This window comes from Oryctolagus cuniculus, chromosome 7 (assembly GCF_051225735.1).
Source record: "Oryctolagus cuniculus isolate XC-2025 breed Fujian yellow rabbit chromosome 7, ASM5122573v1, whole genome shotgun sequence".
NCBI classification, from domain to species: domain Eukaryota; kingdom Metazoa; phylum Chordata; class Mammalia; order Lagomorpha; family Leporidae; genus Oryctolagus; species Oryctolagus cuniculus.
This window is the reverse complement of record NC_142873.1, coordinates 19,656,457-19,675,296: the sequence shown is the minus strand read 5'-3', so window position 1 is coordinate 19,675,296 and position 18,840 is coordinate 19,656,457. Positions and strand designations below refer to the sequence as shown.

Sequence of the window (18,840 nt, the reverse complement as noted above, 5' to 3'; positions counted from 1 at the left end):
AGTACATGCCTGTGGCTACACTACATACACTTCCATGCTTTTCAAAAATTTTTTTCTCACAAATAAGGAACTTGAAAATGAAGGAGGGGCCAGAGTTGTGGTATAATGGGTTAAGCCGCTGCCTATGACCCAAGCATCCCATTTGAGCACTGGTCATGTCCTGGCTGCTCCACTTCTGATCCAGCTCCTTGCTAATGCATCTGGGAAAGCTATGAGCTATGGAAGATTGTGAAGGTGCTTGGGACCCTGCTACTCACATGAGAGACCCAGATGGAGTTCCTGGCTCCTGGGTTTGGCCTGGATCAGCCCCCTCCATTGGATCCTTTTGAGGGGCAAAGCTGGGATCTGATACCATGGATGGAAGAAATTCTCTGTCTCTCCCTCTTTCTCTCTATAACTCTGCCTTTCAAATAACTAAATAAATCTCTTTTTTTTTTTAAGAAAATTAAGGAAACTCCAAATCAATTGAGTGCAATTCTCTGTTCTCCCACCTCTATCTTAGAAGATTCACCAGTGATATTTTTAACCAAAGAAGCAACATCACATGCTAACTGTAGCAGTGGTGGCTGAAGCATGGGACACAGGGGATGAGCACTGGGCTGAGCTTTTGGAGAGACCACATTGACCATGTCCTTCATGTTCACACAGCTAGAAGATAAAGCCATGGCCCGTGCAGCTCAGCTGAAGATGTTCCCACGAGAATCTTCCAACTCCAAGCCTGGGCAGCTGGCCAGGACATAAGACATTCTCTGGGCCATCTTAATCAACACCCCCCCCCCATCTATAATCCAAAGTGTGGGGAAATGGACCCAGATGTCCAGCCTTGTTTGGGGGGCCTGATTCACTCATCAGTGAAATCTGTCCTCATCAGTGAGATCTGTGCCCATGCCAATTCACCTTGGTTCTTTCTTGAGACATTCTTGTTGAAGGAAAAATAATTCCCTAATTTATGTTAGTGGCCATAAGAGGAGTATGTCTGTTACATAAGCAGAAGAGAATTGATTTGGGCTTCATGTCATTCTGATACCATGTAGGTATCCTAGCCATTTGTAAGGGTAAACTTTAGCCATTCATAAAGGTCTCATGGTCTCAGGGTTTTGGTCAGCTTTTTAGTCCTTTAAATATTTTTATTTTTATACTTGAGAGGCAGAGACACAGTAAAAGTGAGAGAAAGATCCTATCCTCTGGTTCATTAAGGGCTTGAAGTGAGCCAGAGGCAGGGCCAAAGCCGGGAACTGGGAATGCAACTCAGATCTCCCATGGAAGTGGCAGGAGCCCAGTTACTTGAGCCATCACCACCGGCTCCCGGGATCTGCATCAGCAGGAAGCTGGAGTCCGCAGCTGGAGGTTGGAATTGAACCCAGGCGTCTTCCAATGTGAGACACCGACTTCTTAAGTGCTAGGATTAATTACACGTTTGACTTCTCTTCCTGGATGCTCTTCTGTCTCCCAACACCCTCTCTTACAGGTGCTCGTTCTGAGCGCCTTCCTCGCCCAGGTGTAATTGCTCTCGCTCATGGGCTATCCACATTTAACTTTGGAGCTCTCTGGATAAAACCAGAACCAAACAGAACAAGTCTTCATATACAAAGGGAAGCTGAGCCTTCTGGCTAAAACATCAGTGGGGGCAGTGGACATGTGGCGGTCACCCATTGGAAAGGCGGACTTTAGCTTAGGAAATTTATACACAATCCCTTCTGCTCCTGGTAATTGTGTTTCTTGGATTGTGTTTCTTGACTCCAGAGATCATTGTACCTTGCTACCCATATACTTTTATATTGTTAAGGAATTATAAGTTTGAAGTAGTTTTTTGTTGTTGTTGTTGACAGGCAGAGTGGACAGTGAGAGAGAGAGACAGAGAGAAAGGTCTTCCTTTTCCGTTGGTTCACCCCCCAATGGCCACTGCGGCCAGTGTGCTGGTCTTCCCATGCGCTTCTCCTGGTCTCCCATGTGGGTGCAGGGCCCAAGCACTTGGGCCATCCTCCACTGTACTCCCTGGCCACAGCAGAGAGCTGGACTGGAAGAGGGGCAACTGGGACAGACTCCAGCACCCCGACCAGGACTAGAACCCGGTGTGCCGGCGCCGCAGGCAGAGGATTAGCCTATTGAGCCGCGGCACTGGCTGAAGTAGTAGTTTCTTTTGTAGTTGGTAAATGCTAAAAGTTTCAAAATCTTCACAGGTCATACTCTAAAGATATTTTGAACTCTACCTTACATATAGTAAGTCAGCCAGCATACCTACTTTTTGTAGGGGGTTTTGCTATCTGCACCTTGTAGGCACTTGACAAATACTGATGGAGTGATACTTAATGCAAAGCCATTGCAGCCAATTGGTGACTTGGGGGCAAGGTGAGTGAAAATCAGAGGAGTGAGAAATTGCCTCAAGCTCCAGCGGGATCCAGGCCTGCACGTCTACAAACAAACCTAATTAGCTGTGCCTGTGCCAGCAGCCCCAGTCAGACACATCTGGAGGGAAGAACGTGGAGGGAGGCTGAATTGGTTTGCCCAAGTGAACGAGCCTCTATGCAGGTGCACCTGCATAGGGACTGATTGTGCCTGAGATCCATTCAGTGAGGTTGATTGCAAGTATCTAAGCAATTTCTAATAGAATTTGGCAAAAGCCCCAGGGGGTATGGTCAGTGAGTACCATGGCAAGACAAGCAGCAGGTGGAGTTGCTGGTTGGCAGCTCCAGGTGCCTATACCCAGTAAGCACTGTCATGGCTGAGAGGCACTGTCCAGTCTTTGCTAAGTTTATTTATCAGCAGCCCTGAAGCACTTAGCTGCTTCCATTCCCTTGCTCTTAGCAAGTCCCTTTGGGTTGTCAATTACTTAGAGAAGCTTGGGCAGTCAGGCTTGATAGAGGGTCCTCACTTTGGTTTAGAGAAATTAGAGGTGGATCTCTTGCTCAAATATTTTGGAAATGTTTAAAGTAAGTATGTGCAGGGGTAGAGGGGTGTCAAGGATTTTGCTACAATGACTGGATCTGATTGCCAGCTCTGCCATTTACTACTGACTATATGACTTTGGCAGAGTTTCTTAAAGATTTCAAGCCTCAATTTTCTCGTAAGGGTAATGAGTTACTAGTAAGTGTTGTGGACAGTTAGATCCTCCCAGAATTTTGATATCAAACCTCCAACTCCCATTCCCTTAGAATTTAATTATACTTGGGGATAGGGTCTTCAGATATAAATCAAATTGAAATGAGTTCGTTAGGGTGGGTCATAACACCATTTGAGGCCGGTGCTGTGGCTCAATAAGCTAATCCTCCGCCTGCGGCGCCGGCACCCCGGGTTCTAGTCCCGGTCGGGGCACTGGATTCTGTCCCGGTTGCCCCTCTTCCAGGCCAGCTCTCTGCTGTGGCCAGGGAGTGCAGTGGAGGATGGCCCAAGTGCTTGGGCCCTGCACCCACATGAGAGACCAGGAGAAGCACCTGGCTCCTGGCTTCAGATTGGCGCGGTGTGCTGGCTGCAGCATGCCGGCCGCAGCGGCCACTGGGGGGTGAACCAACGGCAAAGGAAGACCTTTCTCTCTGTCTCTCTCTCTCACTGTCCACTCTGCCTGTTAAAAATAAAAAAAATTTTAAAAATTGGAAAAAATAAAAATAAATAAACCATTTGAGTGATGTTCTTATAAGAAGGGTCTGGGACACAGACACACATACAGAGATGGCCACGCGAGGACACAGGGAGAAGGCAGTCACGTGTCCACAGCCACGGACAGAGACCTTGGGAGGCAACAGCACTGATTTCAGACCTAGTCATCTAGATTTCTGTGGTTTAAGCCACTTCATCTGTGTGACATGGTTGTGGCAGCCCTGGCAAACTAATACAATAAGTGCCCAAAATGTCTGTAGGCATTGGTAAGGGTAATATGTACAAAAGTCTGAGAACCATTCCTGGCACACAGACTAGGGACCTATTCTTTATGTGGTGGTTTATGCCTGCCTCGCAGAGTTGCTGGGAGTGTGAGGTCAGATGCTGGAGAGAGCACTTGGCACACCAGCAGGTGCACATTGCTATCACTGAAGAAGGGTAAGCATTTACCATCTCCTCTCCCTAAGTGGGCAGGTACTCCGAAAAGTTAGCGGAAAAAAGGAATTAAAAGATATGTATACTTTGAACCCCCCAAAAATGAAAGCCATGCATAGTTTTTCATAATACATGTTTTCCATAAATTTTTGAAGACTTCTCTATGCATGTATTACAAAAGTTTTTGTGCCAACATAAACCTAGTAATTCCATTTCCCATTAAAATTTTTAAGTACCCTTGTGTGTTTGACGTTAACTCATTGAGCACCTCCATTGTGAAGCACACTGAGGAGTAGAGAGGATATTCTACTCTCATTTGTTACCTCTGCTCCTACTAGACTCAACCTCAACTCTTTTCTGAGTTGTAGTCCCAGTAGTGTATGGTTATTGAAAGCCATAGTAGTTACAAATATGCTTTCTGGGAATTTACTTATAAATTCTTTTCTTCTATTCTACACAATCTTGGAGGGTAGCATCCTGTGTTTCCCAGTTACCGACTTTTTCTCTGGCCAAGGAGGTTTCAGATGACACTGCCAACGCACAGGAGAATTTTGTTTTGATCTCCAGGGAGATATAGGCCTTTAGCTTGAGAGACAAAGTTAACTATGATGTCTATCCTCTGGAGGAATACTGATTAATTTAAAGTATGAATCAAAGGTGGTCTTTTTTATTTCGTTGTAGTAAGAATACTTAATAGGAGATCAATCTTAACAGATTTTAAATGTACAATTCAGAATTATTACCTGCAGGCATAGTGTTGTACGGAAGATCTGCAGAACTTATGCGTCTTGCATAGTTGAGACCTTATGCCTGATGATTAGCAATCCCCACCCCCTTCCCCACTCTTGGCAACCCCCGTTCTATTTTCTGTCTCCTTAAGTTTGACAGTTTCAGATTCCTAGGATAAGTGGAGTCGTGCAGCATTTGTCCCCTGTGCCTGGCTTATTTCATTTTATGTAACATCCCCCAGGTTCATCCATGTTTTCCAGTGAGGCAAGGTTTTCTGCCCTTTCAATTGTAAAAGCAGTCAAAGTCAAGCATGCAAAAGGTTGGCAGCTAGGGGCCTGGTGCCAGAAAATTCCACGGACAGGTCCTGAGTGACACAGCCTGGCCTGGCCCCTCCCACCAGTAATTCTCAGACCTCTTCTCTTAGTGGTTCTAGATGAGATGCCAGAGTTGATAAATGAGGGTGTAGGGTGCCTGGGGGCGGGACTGGCTGGGCAGACATTGTCAGAGTGCTGATGCCAGCAGGACATTTCTTGAAGCGTCACATATAATCTCACACATATCCACAAACTTTGAATTATATCCAGACTCACTATGGATGTAAAATAATATTTTAAGCTTTTTATGGAGAAGTAACACAGGAAGCACTGGAGGGGTCTCATGTGCTGTCCAGCACACACTTTTCTGTCTGGACGGAGGGGTCGTGGAAACAGTGAGGGAGACAGGTCTCAGCATCCTCAAATCCGTGCCTTTCTGAGTGCTGTCACTCCCGTCCTGGGCTATCAGTGCTGGCTACGTCCATGGCTTCAGCAGGGCGGCAACGGAAGTCTTCTGAAATGTTAAATGATGATTCCAGATTGGAGCCACTTGAGAGATTTTAAGTTGAAGAGAACTCTCTGGAGGACAGAGCAATTCTGAGATGGAAGTCACAAAGGTATATTTTTATGCAGGGGCTGCTCATTTCAGCTGTGCCAGAGTTTCTCCAGGGACTGCCTGTGGTTCAGGTGAGTGAGGGGAGAGAAATCACTCATCTCGCTGCCCGGCTTTCTTTGTGAATCTCTGTACTGAATCTTTGGTGCTGAGTCTCAATGGCAGATTTGCTTAATGACCTCACACCACAGGGTTCCAGGGATGTGACTGGGTGGGGCCAGGCACCTTTCACTGTATGAAGACCCCTGAGTCTGCTCACCCTGGCTCTGCCTGGTACCCTTCCTTCAGCTAACACTGATAGTCACTTGGCTCCCAGCATCCTCAGACACAGGGCCACAGAAGTGAACAAGAAGAATTTATACCAGTGCTGTGCCCATCCCTGAAGCGTACTGTGCTGCAGGGAGGCCTAAGCCAATGCAAACAAAGTAAAGCAGGACCCCTTGGCTTGGCAAGGCTTTTAGATGAGGCTTGCTTTCTTGCATGTTTGGCCAAACCTTGCAAGCCATCAGCTGTCCATCCAGACCTGCGGGGATCTGTGCCAAATGAACATCAAGGCCAGAGCTATGGGCAGGCTGCTGTAGAGGTGAGGCGTCCTCTGCCAGGGTATAGATTCATCAGCAACTCCAAAGAAGGACACAATGCCTTGGACTTTGCTCCTTTGCTTTTGTAAAATGGGTGTTGGAGGACATTGGAAAGGAGATGAACTAGGGGGATTCTTCTCCTAAACACCTCCTAAATGGAAACACATCTGTTATGTCTCTTCTCTGTAAGGAACTACTCTGGACTTCCGGAAGCACAGAGACCAGAGCAATCAATACAGGCCCTGCCCTAAAGGGCTTGGTTATTGAAAGTGTGGATTAGTGTCCTGTTCACAGGTGGCTAAGCTTTGCCAGGTCAGTGGAAAGCCATCGGGTGGGAAGAGAGGTTCCAGGCAAGGAGTTTAGAGAAGTGTGCGCAGGGCGGCTCAGGCACAGCAGGGAATACAGACACAGTCCTGTGGGTACCTCGTCTTGTCCAAGTCTCTGGAGGGAGGGTCAGGTTGTATCTCTAACTGCAAACTATTGGTTTCTCAGGCTGCATTGAGAGTTCGCACATGCACTTCTCCTTTGCCACTAACTGTGTGTGCTTAGGTATAGGGAGCTGGCAGGGGCTGTAGTGCCCTGGGAAGGACCAGGTAGAGGACTTTGGCATCAGACAGGGTGTGTTGGACAGGCCAGCCCCTGTCCCTGTTTCTCCTTGAGCTCAGGATGCTCCAGGGAGCCCTTAGGTTGCTGGGTTTTCTTTCTTTCTTTCTTTCTTTCAACGGACAGATACCTTTGGGGTCCTGGTTGATTTTCCTAGCAAATCACAGATTGTGTGACTCTAAATATGGAATCCAAGTTTTCTGAATTTCAAGAAAATAAGGACCAAGATTTCAGCAACTAGCGCCCCTGCAAAACTCAGGGGTCCAACAGAGAAGAGGCTGTCCATGGGGTGCCCACAGGCCCCTTCCTATGCACCAGACACTTTGCAGCAGGAAAAAAAAAAAAAAAGACTATCCCTCCCGCGGCCGCCCTGAGCCCCTGCCCGGGTGTCCGCTGCTTGGACACAGCTTGAGCCACCTGGACACGGCGGCCGGCGGGACCGCGTGATGGATGCGGCGACAAGGCTCCGGGCTGTGGGCGCGGCGTCCCCTCGGCCGCAGTCTCCTCGGCGGTCCCCTCCGCGGCCCCCTCCCCAGCCCCTGCCCGAGCAGCCGGGCAGCCGGAGCATGCGCCGTGCGCCGGCCGGAGGCGGCGGGGAGGCAGCGCGCAGCACTCGGGTCCCCTTCCTGCACCCAGCCGCCAGTTGCCGGTTGCTAAGCAGTTATCATTGTTTCTGTGGCGATTGCAGAGGCTGTTGCTAATTGGAGAAGCCCCACTAAGCAACAGCATCTTCCCCCTTCCGATCCTCTCCCTGCTGTTTGCATTCAAAAAAGAGCTGGTCTGCCCCTTCTACCACCCCCACCCTGCCCAAAATAGCCTTGGGAATTCGGAAGTATGGACTAAAAAGCACACTCTTTACCTGACCGGATTCTGGTGGCTCCAAACTCAGCGTCAGATCCCACCTGCCCCCGGTGGTGGTGAGCGCCCTGGACAGACCATGACTACCGCTAAGGAGCCCAGCGCTTCAGGGAAATCCGTGCAGCAGCAGGATCAGGTAACGCTGCTTCCCGGGTGTCCCCGGGGGGCGTGTGTGTGTGTGTGTGTGTGTGTGTGACACAGAATATTCATTTCTTGAATGATTATGTATTGGTGTGAGCCTGTAACCCCACAGCCACCAGGCTGGCAGGTAGAATAAAGTGCTGAGTGAGTGCGCTCAGTCTGCCTGTGTCCCTTCTCCCCTCACCCCAATCCCCCTGTTTCTATTTTTAAAGGATGCCCTGGCTTTATCAATAATGTACAGGTGCAGGGAGTCTCTGACCAGGTAAACTTGCTGTGAAACATCCTTGCACAAAAGGCCTTTCTCTTTAGAGCTGCCTCCTTTAACCTGTGTTAGTTGTGAAGGTTCCCAACTACTTTGTAATTGGGGGGAGGGAGGGAGGCAGTGAAAAGCAGTCACCTTATTCTGATCCGCCGAGGGGACCTGGCTTTGGTCCTAAGACAAGTCCAGAGAAAATGAGCCGTATGCCAAGGACTTAGCTTTCCATGCCCGCTGTCCCCTCTCTTCCCTTTTTCCTCCAACCTTTTTTTTTTGAAGGTAGGGAGAGATCCTTGCTGCACATTCTGGGCAGATGGAGAGTGCTAACTCCTGCTCCACAGGCTGAACCTTGTCTCAGGAGGGCTGAGTAGCTCTCAGCTGAGCAGAGCAGGGTTAAGGGCATGGCCAAGGATGGCTGAGGTCTGCATCATGTCCTGCATGGGCAGAGGGCAGCTGCCTCCCCAGCCCTGAGGAGGCCCACTGTCTGCAGAGACCCGGAGTGCCCGGGAGCAAAGGTGAATCAGCAAGCCCAGTCTCAGTGTAGCTACTGTAATTCCTTCTTAGAGGATCTGGAGGGTTCTTGTCTTTTAATCGCTGCTCAGTTCACCTCAAGCGGATCATTAAAATAGATCTTGGGAGACACCAATAGATTTGCAAAACAGTGTGCTCAAGCAGCATAAATCAACAGCAGGAGCTGGTTTCTCCTGTGTATATCTGAGTTGTCATTTAGCTTGCCATCCGCTACAGTGGGGGCCAAGATCAGAGACCCCTCTAGAGTTTTAGAAAGCAAAGAGCCTCTGCGGGGACATTGCTGTCACAGAATCCCACCATTAACTATTCAGAGTCATGGGTGAAAACAACTTTGGATGTGTATTTAGCGCCAATTCTGATTTTTTTAGGTCATTTTCCCAAAGCTCAGTTTTCAATAGAAAAGAGACCACCTTATTAGTTGTTTCCTCCTCCTCCTCCTCCTCTCATTCTTTTTCTTCTCCAGAACTGAAATGTCATTTCATTTATTCTGGGAAGTAGATTTTGTGAATATGGATGGCTAACAATGCATTTATTTGGTGTGAGAGCTTATGTAAGGGTTAATGCTCAATATAGCTTATATTGCTTGACAGATTCAGAATAGACAAACCCAGACCTTTTCCTTTAAAAATAATTCTCCAAAATGCTTCCTGAATAAAGAAATAGTTCCACCCTAAATTAACATCCTATAACTCACTGGGTTGCTTCTTATTACAGTTTTCTTTCCTCTGCTGGGCATACAGACTTGAAGTAAGACTCAAGTAGAGTTTCTATGATGGGACAGAGATAATAATTATAAAAGAGCACATTGCTATTCATATGTCTACATCCAAGGATTAGGAGTTGGACCCAATTGAGATTATGTAAAAGAAGTTCTTTGTTTCCTGTGCTTTTTTTTTTCCCCAATGCTTTCACATGCTAGGAGAATGGCAATGGTTAATGGGGTGGTGGTTTTTGAGGGTATTCAAGTCTTTGCTTTGATTTTATATCTTCTGCTCATTGGGAATAATCAAAGCCATGATCAATTGTGTAATACATAAACTTGTATCAACTGAAGACCAGAGGCAGCCATGGCTGATGGGATATCCAGAAGCAGATGTCTATCAAATACAGTTGGGAAGTCCTTTGCCCTCCATTCTCAAGTGCCATCTTCTTGTCTCTGAAAAACTCCTAGGGCCAACCTGAGAAGTTTAACAAACAGAGGGTCACCAGTGGGGATAGGGTAAGTGAATCGAAACAGGGCAGAGGACAGATATCTCACATTTAAAATGTGTGTACCTTTAAGGGACTTCAGCTAGAATCTTGACAAACTGCTCCAAACACAAGGTAGATAAACAGGTAGATAAAATACCCATGTAAAAAATTCCTGAATACTGTTTCTTATTCCTTCACTAATAATAAGGTACTCTAAAAGATTTATTAAAATTTGAATTGGAAGATATTTTTGTTCTGCTGCAAGTTTTTTTCAAATTCATCTACTTTTTCCATGAACTTTTTGTAAATCTTGTGTATCGTTTTATAAAGACACTAAAGCTATTTATTCAGTGTGCTTAGGCTGCAACGCTCTTACTGAGCTCTCTGATTCTTTACTTCTTCTTTTTTCTTTGTTGCTAATGGAACTTGGGGGATACCCTCATGCCTGGTTTTATAGAAATTTATAGGGAGACCATGAAAAAAATAAGTTCCTTTTTTTTAAAAGAGAGAAAGAGCATATTGCTGCTTTATGGCTTGGTTTAACTAGAGAACCATTTAATTGCACTAACTCAGTGACTTCCTCTCCATTGCCAAGTGTTATTTCTTATGAGAAGGATGATGGTGCCACCCTCTCTTCTATGGGGAAGTGTTGATGGAGGATTCGGATTTAATGTAGCCTGAAACTTACTTCCAACACTCTAGGAATTGTTTGGTCACCACAAGGGACTTACCCCTTACTTCCAGGCAAGCTAATGGAGGGGTGTTACCACTTGTGTGCCTGCCTTGGCTGCTGGGAGCCAGGCAGGTGGATGGTGGACAGAAATAACTGTTGTATCCTGACAATTACCATGCACTGATGGAAAAAAATTAAGAGAAAATATAAAACCAAGTGATTTTGCCTATTAATTAGAGGTCTCTATGTTTTCCAGATTTTTTCCCTAAAATAGTACTAAAAATATATAAATATCTGTAAAGAGATGCAGGAGTTGTTTTGTTTAGAAATGAAGCTGCATGAATACATTGGAAGAAAAAGGAGATACATTCTAGAAGACCATGATTTTTTTCTCTTTGGAGATACAAAAATGTATTTTATTTTTAAATATAATTTATTTGAAAGGGAAGTAGAGAGGAGAGTTAGAGAGACAGACAGGGAGAGAAACGAGCGAGGGAAAGAGAGAGAGTGAGCTTCCCTCCACTGGTTAACTCCCCAAGTGCAGCAACTCGGTCCTGGCCTCCTATGTGGGTGGCAGGGACCCAAATGCTGGGCCACCACTGCTGCCTCCCAAGGTGTGCATTAGCAGGAAGCTGGGTCAGAAACAGAAGAGCCAGCACTCAAATCAGGCAGTCTGAAACAGAATGCAGGTGTCCTGAGCCATGGCTCACCTGCCATGCCACCTGGCCTGCCCTTGAACTTTCATTTGTTTTTAAATGAAGTATTATCAGCCTAGAGATGTTTGAAAACCATGTATCAGTGCAGCGGGTTAAAGCCCTGGCCTGAAGCGCCAGCATCCCATGTGGGCGCTGGTTCTAGTCCCAGATGCTCCTCTTCTGATCTAACTCTCTGCTATGGGATAGCAGTAGAAGATGGCCCAACTCCTTGGACCCCTGTACCCATGTGGGAGACCCAGAAGAAAGTCCCGGCTCCTGGCTTTGGATCAGCGCAGCTCTGGCCTTTGTGGTCATCTGGAGAGTGAACCAGCGGATGGAAGACCTCTCTCTCTGTCTCTGCCTCTCTCTGTAACTCTTTCAAATAAATAAAATAAATCTTAAAAAAAAAAAGAAGAAGGAAAACCATGGATCTTTTACTCTGAATTAATTGATATTATGCTTTGACTCCAGACCCAATCAGATGACCCTGAAACTCCTCAGTGAAAACTGAATCTGCATCGCTGACACCCAGTTTCACCTTGCACACAGAGTGAAGCCCAGTTTGGTTTCAATTTTGTGTGTTCTCAGAAGCACTAGACCCTTCCTGAGAGAACTAAATGAAGAGATTTTTTTTCTCTTAGAATATGTAAAAAAAAAAAAAAAAAAAGATTTATTTTAACTTGTACTGTTCCCATTTCAAATTATTTAAAATTGAAAATTAATCCTCCATGCTTCCAATGAGCCATAAAGAATGTTTTGCTCATCTGTTGAACCTGGATAAGAATCTGGTGCCATGTGGTGTACTGTAGTGTGTGCATGTGTGTGCACACACACATACCAAATGCATGCTCACGTGCAGGCCTGTTGTGTCACAAAAGAGCAAGAGGCTGGAAGAGACTGTGCAAATACAAGCAATGTCCTTATTCTCTTTTGCTCAGGAATCCCAAATATGTGAGAATATTGCTCCCCTCCAACAAGGCCTCTTCTCATTTGGAAATAGCCTGTATTCTGTGGCTAGCTAGGAACTTTTGCCCTATGTTAGTTTCAATCACATCTTTGCCTTCCTTAGATCTGAACATTGACTCTTCTGATCAAACCTTGCATATATGACCATTATATTTTGTTGCCTCTGCAAGCTGCTCAAGTCCTAATAGATAGCCCATGATTGGATCAGGGTAGGCAAGTAGTATCTATTATTCTATAGAATAATACTAATCTTAAATCATATTAGTCTATTAAATCATAGTGTTGCCTAATAAATTATTTACTAGAATATTGGTAATGATAATGCCACTGTAAAAGTTTTTTTCTGGAATGAAAAAAATTTTATTACATGGTTGGTAGAGTGAGCATTAAAATGCATGTTCCTTAGAATTCTGGAAGATGCTAGGTGACTTCCCAAAGGGCACTCAGGCAGTGATTGGAAATATGACATTCCCACTCACTGCTCTTTCCATTCAACCTTGTTGCTGCTGGCATACTAGAATTATAAACTGAAAGAGGGGATTAAGCTTTGGCTAGTCATGCTACTTAATTTTTTCTATAACTGTTAAGGAAAAGGCAATATGAACTCCACTTGTAAGGTACATGTGATGTTAGATGGGATAAGGAAGCAGGACCAAACCCAAGAAAACAAAATTCACTAATGGGAATTACAAAGGTAACTCAATGATAAGTCCTATTAGAAGTGTTCCCTTTGTGATTCAAAGAAAGGCTGTAGCAGCTGTACTCTTGTGCCTCTGGAAAAAAAGATAATTTAAGGGAACTGGGTAAAAAATAGGAATGCTGGGTTCTTAGTATTTTTGTTGAAATCCGATCCAGGACTCATGAATTTTCAGAGCAAGGTGGAAAAGGAACTTTGTCTCTAGTGTGTGAAGGATTTGAGTGGAGAACTCAGGAGTCATGGAGATTCTAGCGGGAGCTCAGGGCAAGCACTACGGGCCGTGATTGGGATCATCAGGGTGTGTCTGGCACAGAATGCCCATAGGGAGGAGGGGGCACAGCTAGTGCTGTGCTCAGAGAAGAGTTATCTCACCTCTGAGAGCTTGGCAACACAGCACACGGCTGTCTGAAAGCCATTCTGAGTTGTGCTGTGGGGACCTGCAGGTACTTCCCAGTCTCCTGGGACCCACATCATCCAATCTGTTCTTAAATGGCAATCAGAAAGTGGTACTTAGTACATTACACTCAAGCCCAGACAGAGGGTGGGGCTGGGATAGGGACAAGAGATTCACTGGCTGTTGGCGGGGCCCAAACTCAAAATAATGGAAAGCAGCTTGCTTTACAGTCTGAAAAACACGCCCTTTGTGCATTGGCTGTATTTTGTTGTATTATACTAACATCCATTCCATTGGCCTTAATCCTGCCCCCTCATTCTCAATACTGCCATGACCAGGGAAGGCTTAGCCAAGACGTTCAAATGCTGCGCGGGGAAAACACGGGAGACTTTGAGAGTTGGAGAAAGCTTTTCATTAACCTTCACCAAAATATCTTCAGTGCCAGTGTGTATGTTGAAAATGTTAAGATGCTAATCACTAATAGTAATGAACGCTCACCCTGTTTCTGCTTCGTCGGGAATTGTTGCATTATTATCTCTTCTGGAAATGAGCCATGCCTGTGTTTGGCATTAACTGATTTGGTTTTGCAGTCGGCATCATTCACCCTTTGTAGTTGAGGAGGAGAGGGCAGAGTGAGCCTGTTGATCCAGGGTGTGAAAAAGTGTAGAATACAAAAAAAAAAAAAAATACAATTTGCAGCTGCAAGGGGGAGAAGTGATTCTCTATAAACAGAGACCAGAGACCAGTGGTTACCATTCTTGTTTTATAAAGATTGGACAAGGAAGGGTTGTGTATTCTTGTTTCAGACATCATTTAAAGAGATAAAATGAACTACAATGGTTTTAGTTCAAGTTTGTGGTTTGGTTAACTTACAGCCTTAAAGCAAGGGAGAGAGAACCAGGTCAATTTGGGAGAAGTGAAAGCCTTAGTCCTGTCTTTGTGACTGCCTGCAGCTGCCCTCCCCAAGGCTCTCCTGATTTGGTAGCCCATCTTCCTTAAAGTGAGCAGTAAATGCAAAAGGCAGTGGAGAGGCCTCAATACAAATAGCCAAAGCGAATGGCCAACCCAGAAGGTTTATCCTCTGGGCTCCTTCTTTCTCCATTTGCTGCTGGATCTTCAGGACTCCACTGCCGCCTTCCACATGAGCCTGACATCTTCCCTGGTCCTACAGTGGGCCATTGTTCGCCACATTTGATTCTTTCCATCCAAATGGTCACGTGTGTCATTTAACCTGGACTTTGCTAAATGACTGACACAAATCCATTATTAAAAAAAAAAATCTCTAAGATGGATGTCATTCATTACTCTCCTGAGAGCATTTGTGATTTTACCAGTAGCCATTGGTGTTGAAAGCTCATGGAATTTTTAATGGTTGAAACTTCAGGTACAAAGTTATGGGCAAAGCTGATGGACGATCGAGTCAGGTCTTCAGTCACAATCATTCATGAAGAATTCAGTCAAGATCACCATGAGGACAGCCTTGGCATCATTTCAAGCACTGATAGGTTGTGTGCAAACTCCAAGTGCCCCATCATTCTGTTTATATCAGAGCTGGAGTTGCATCAGACAAGTATCGAATGACAGATCCTGTTGGTGTTTGCTGCTTCCAAATGCAGGACAATTTTATGGTAAGAGAGCTGAAAAGAGAAATCGAGCTAAGCACCAGCACTGAGTCAGTGCCGTGGATCGTGGATCTACCTGGGTAACACTGCTTGGCTATTTTTAGAAGGAGTGGCTGGATGCCGTAGGATGCAGCTCTCCATCAGTGGCGTTCGAAAGCACATTACTGATATAATGAAGTCTTGCGAATAGAAGTTGCAGTGACAATGCATGTGTTATTCCCTTACTAGTACCCAATCAATTTTTTTTTTTTTTTTTTTTTTAAGATTTAACATCCCCTGCCAGAACTCAAAAGGAACTGCCTTCCCTGGTCTGGAACTGCTTGAGACATGGAGATTGTCCTAAGCTGCTCCGTTATTAATTTGGAACACAGACTTCTAAAGCGTCACTGAATCTGGGCCCGTGTGTGTGTGGAGGTGGGAGGCAGCCCAGAAAGCAGCAGCACAAGTCTGCTGTTGACAATGAGGAAGCCCTGGTGCTGTTGTTGTTGTTGGTGGTGGTGGTGGTGGTGCTGTTCTTTGAGAACACTTTGAAAGGTCAAAGTCCATTTTCAGACATGCCCCTCAGATTCCTCCTGGAGTTGAGGGGGATTTGTTGTCTTAAAAGGATTGATTCAACACTTTGAATGAGTTCCTCACAGCCAGATGTAACATCACAACCCTAAGACTTGAAATATCTCTTCATTTTATTTTCTCTTGTAGAAATTACTCTCTATCTGTGATGGCCTTGTATGGTAGTGATGCATGTTTTAAAAACTGTAAAACAATTTTACCTCTTTATCTTGAAGAGGCGACTTTTATTCTTCTTGTTAAAATATTTGAAGTTGTTATAGCATTCACTTGGGGAATTCTAAAATTATGAGATTGACTATGTATCTCCAGTCAGGTCCCTGAGCAAGAGAGGGAAGTAAACATATTTTTAATTTTAATTGCCTGCCTAATACCCCATCCACTTATTAGACAGATGTTGGATCAGAGGAAGGTTTTTATTTTGATAAATAGGTAACTTAGTAAGAGGAAGGCCAAAGTAGGAGACAAGGAGAGCTAGCAGGAATAGCTCAAGTTTAGAAGAGCCCAGGAGGGACTGGCGCTGTGGCGCAGTAGACTAAACCTCAGCCTGTGGTGCCAGCATCCCACATGGGCACTAGTTCATTTCCTGGCTGCTCCTCTTCCAATCCAGCTCTGTGCTGTGGCCTGAGAAAGCAGTGGAAAGAAAGCCCAAGTGCTTGGGCCCCTGCACCCACGTGGGAGATCTGGAACAAGCTCCTGGTTCCTGGCTTCGGATTGGCCTAGCTTTGGCCATTGAGGCCATCTGGGGAGTGAATCAGTGGATGGAAGACCTATCTCTCTGCCTCTCCCTCTCTCTGTCGTAGCTCTGCCTCTCAAATAAATAAATAAAATCTTAGAAACAAAAAAAGAGCCTAGGAAAATCCCCAGTGTGTGTTCAAAGAGAAGAGGCAGCAGAGCAGTCCACTTTGAAAATGTTGATGTGTCCGTGGGGGCACATGGCGATGATTTGGGAACACAGACGCAGGAAATGATGATATGAATGCATTTGAAAGCCAGGATAGCATAGAAAGTACACAACAGAGAGATGCAAAGGGTCACCAAAATTCTGGAGGAGAGAAAAGATTTGATTCAGAAGGCCTCTGCTTAAGATAACAAGAGTTTGGGGATTGTAAGGATCTGGAAATATGGCTTGAACATGAAGATAGCATGAGTGTGATTACTGATTATAGGCATGTCTTGATGGATGAAAAAAAAAGGGTATGAGAAGCACCTGGTTCTCAAAGAGCTAAAGGAGTTTGTGATTCCACAGATCAATTCAAGTTCACCCAGAAGTAACAATATATTTTAAGGCATCTTGACAGGTACATATGTTTCCATATGTGTATATACACAAGTAGCTTCAAAAAAATGAATCAAAAAATCCATTGGAAGGTCAGTGAAGGAAGGGTGTGTACTCCAGGTAACTTGGGAGCTACTGCAGTTCATTGTCTTCACCTCTCATGGACAGACATGGTCATTCTTCTTTTATTGAACCAATCTGAAGTGTATTCAGTAGCAGCTTTTCATGTTTAGGTTATTAGTTATTCAATGAGGTGCCTTTGATGAAAAGAAATGAAGGTGTAATAATTGTGTATCTCTCTAATTTTTAAAAAGTGAATCACAATTAATCAATTAGGCATGCTTTGGAAATATGCAGTAGGTAATTTTCAATCTTGTCTTACACTTGAATAACCTTGGAGGTAGTAGTTACACAACAGGTGTAGGAGATGAGAATGTAAGGGGGTGGAACCCCAAAAGACCATCTGTACAAACTGGAGATTTCCCCCGCAGGGGTTCAGATGTTGAAACATCTGGAAACGTTGTTTGTTCACAGACTTAAACTGGACCCAATGTACATCGATCACTGACTCTTAGATTACAGGTCCCTTTTGAGAATCTGTTGAAAGCTATGGTCCTGCTCACCCAAAAGATTCTCCTAAGTCTTTGAGTTCATGAGGTTCACATGCCTTTCATTTCTGTCTGTAGATCCCGGTTGAATGTCTCTGCTGTTTTCATGTGCTCTTCAGAAAGCTAACACAATCTTAAGACACATCAATAGACATGAACTCAGTGCTCAAACCCCGTGCGGGTACTGGCCAGGCAGCCTGGGCGCTATGTCAAGTAAACAGGCACAAGGCAAGTAGGAGGGGCTGGGGAAGAGTTGTCAGGGAGACATCAGTAGGATGCCCCCAAGGTGCTAGAGAACAGATCCAGGAGCCATGTGCGATGATGGGAGGCTAAAGGAGTGTGCTTGTATTGCTAAGACAGAAGGAGCTAGAGTATACCATAATACTTGAACTGGTGTTTCAGAGACAGTTGAATATTACTAGAAGAAGAGATAAACGTTTGATCTTTATGACTTTCTCTGTTGCTCAGAAAGACCAAGCTAGGTCTTGCGTTTTTTGTTCTTCCATGGCAACTGAGTGTCCTCAAGCTATGGCTGACTTGTCAGCCAGGGCTGGTACGAGGGAAGTTTGGTGACATCTGCCTGTAATGCTGAGCTGTGGAGGGCTTGATTTCAGGCCTCATCCTATTGAAGATTTCAACACTTCGACATACAGCTAGGAGCCGCTGAGGCCTACACTCATGTCTTATTACTTCTAATACCTCCAATAGTTTGCACAATGCTGGACCCACTAATCTGTGTGCTAAGTGAATCATTGAATGAATGAACAGAGTCTTCTCTAAACCTCCTTTCTTGAGTGACCCACAAAGCTGGGATCTGTGGTTTTATTCAGTTATTCAACAGATGAATCATTGAACAAATGAATCAAAATTTCACAGTCTAGGGCCTGCGTTGTGGGTTAAGCTGCTGCTTGGGATGCCCACATTCCATACCAAAGTACCAATTCGAGTCCCGGCTACTCCTCTTTTGATCCAGCTCCTATCTAATGTGCCTTGGAAGCAGCAGGTGGTCTCTCCAGCCCTTGAGTCTTTGTCACCCATACAGGAGACCCAGGTGGGAGATCCTGGATCCTAGATCCCGGCTTCAGCCTGCCCCAGCCTGCCCAATCCCAGTTGTAGTAGCCATTTGGGGAGTGAATCAGCAGATAGAAGATCTTTCTGTCTCTCTGTCCTTCTTTCAAATAAATAAATACATATATATTTCAAAACAATTGAAACTCCAGAGGAGTATCAAATCCCCTTTGGGTCACCAAGTCCCTGTGTGTCCCCTGATGCTGGATGTCTCATGGCCACTCTTCCTTTCCCCACACCTGTACCCCCTAAAGCCATCTCCCCTGCACCCCAAGCAGCAACTGTTCACCCCAACCACTGGCCATGGTGTGATTCTTATCCCTAACAGAAGTGAATATTCTCCCATTTATCAACTGTAGATAAACAAGAATCAATTAAATATAAAAGGAGGATGGATTACAATGAGCTTTGCTCGCCACCATTTT

The 18,840-nt window shown here is 45.2% G+C and overlaps 1 protein-coding gene across 5 annotated transcripts in view; it reads left to right on the top strand.

Annotated features, from left to right (window-relative positions):
• Window positions 1-18,840, top strand: part of DPP6 (dipeptidyl peptidase like 6) — a 1,254,484-nt gene that overhangs the window by 602,608 nt on the left and 633,036 nt on the right. The window contains exon 1 of one of the 5 annotated variants that reach the window (XM_051857104.3): window positions 7,437-7,863. The exons of the other annotated variants lie outside the window; for them this stretch is intronic. Coding sequence (XP_051713064.3) covers window positions 7,807-7,863 — 57 coding nt within the window. The 5' untranslated portion in view covers window positions 7,437-7,806. Of the gene's footprint in view, window positions 1-7,436; window positions 7,864-18,840 lie in introns of those variants that run through there. 5 annotated transcript variants of the gene reach the window in all.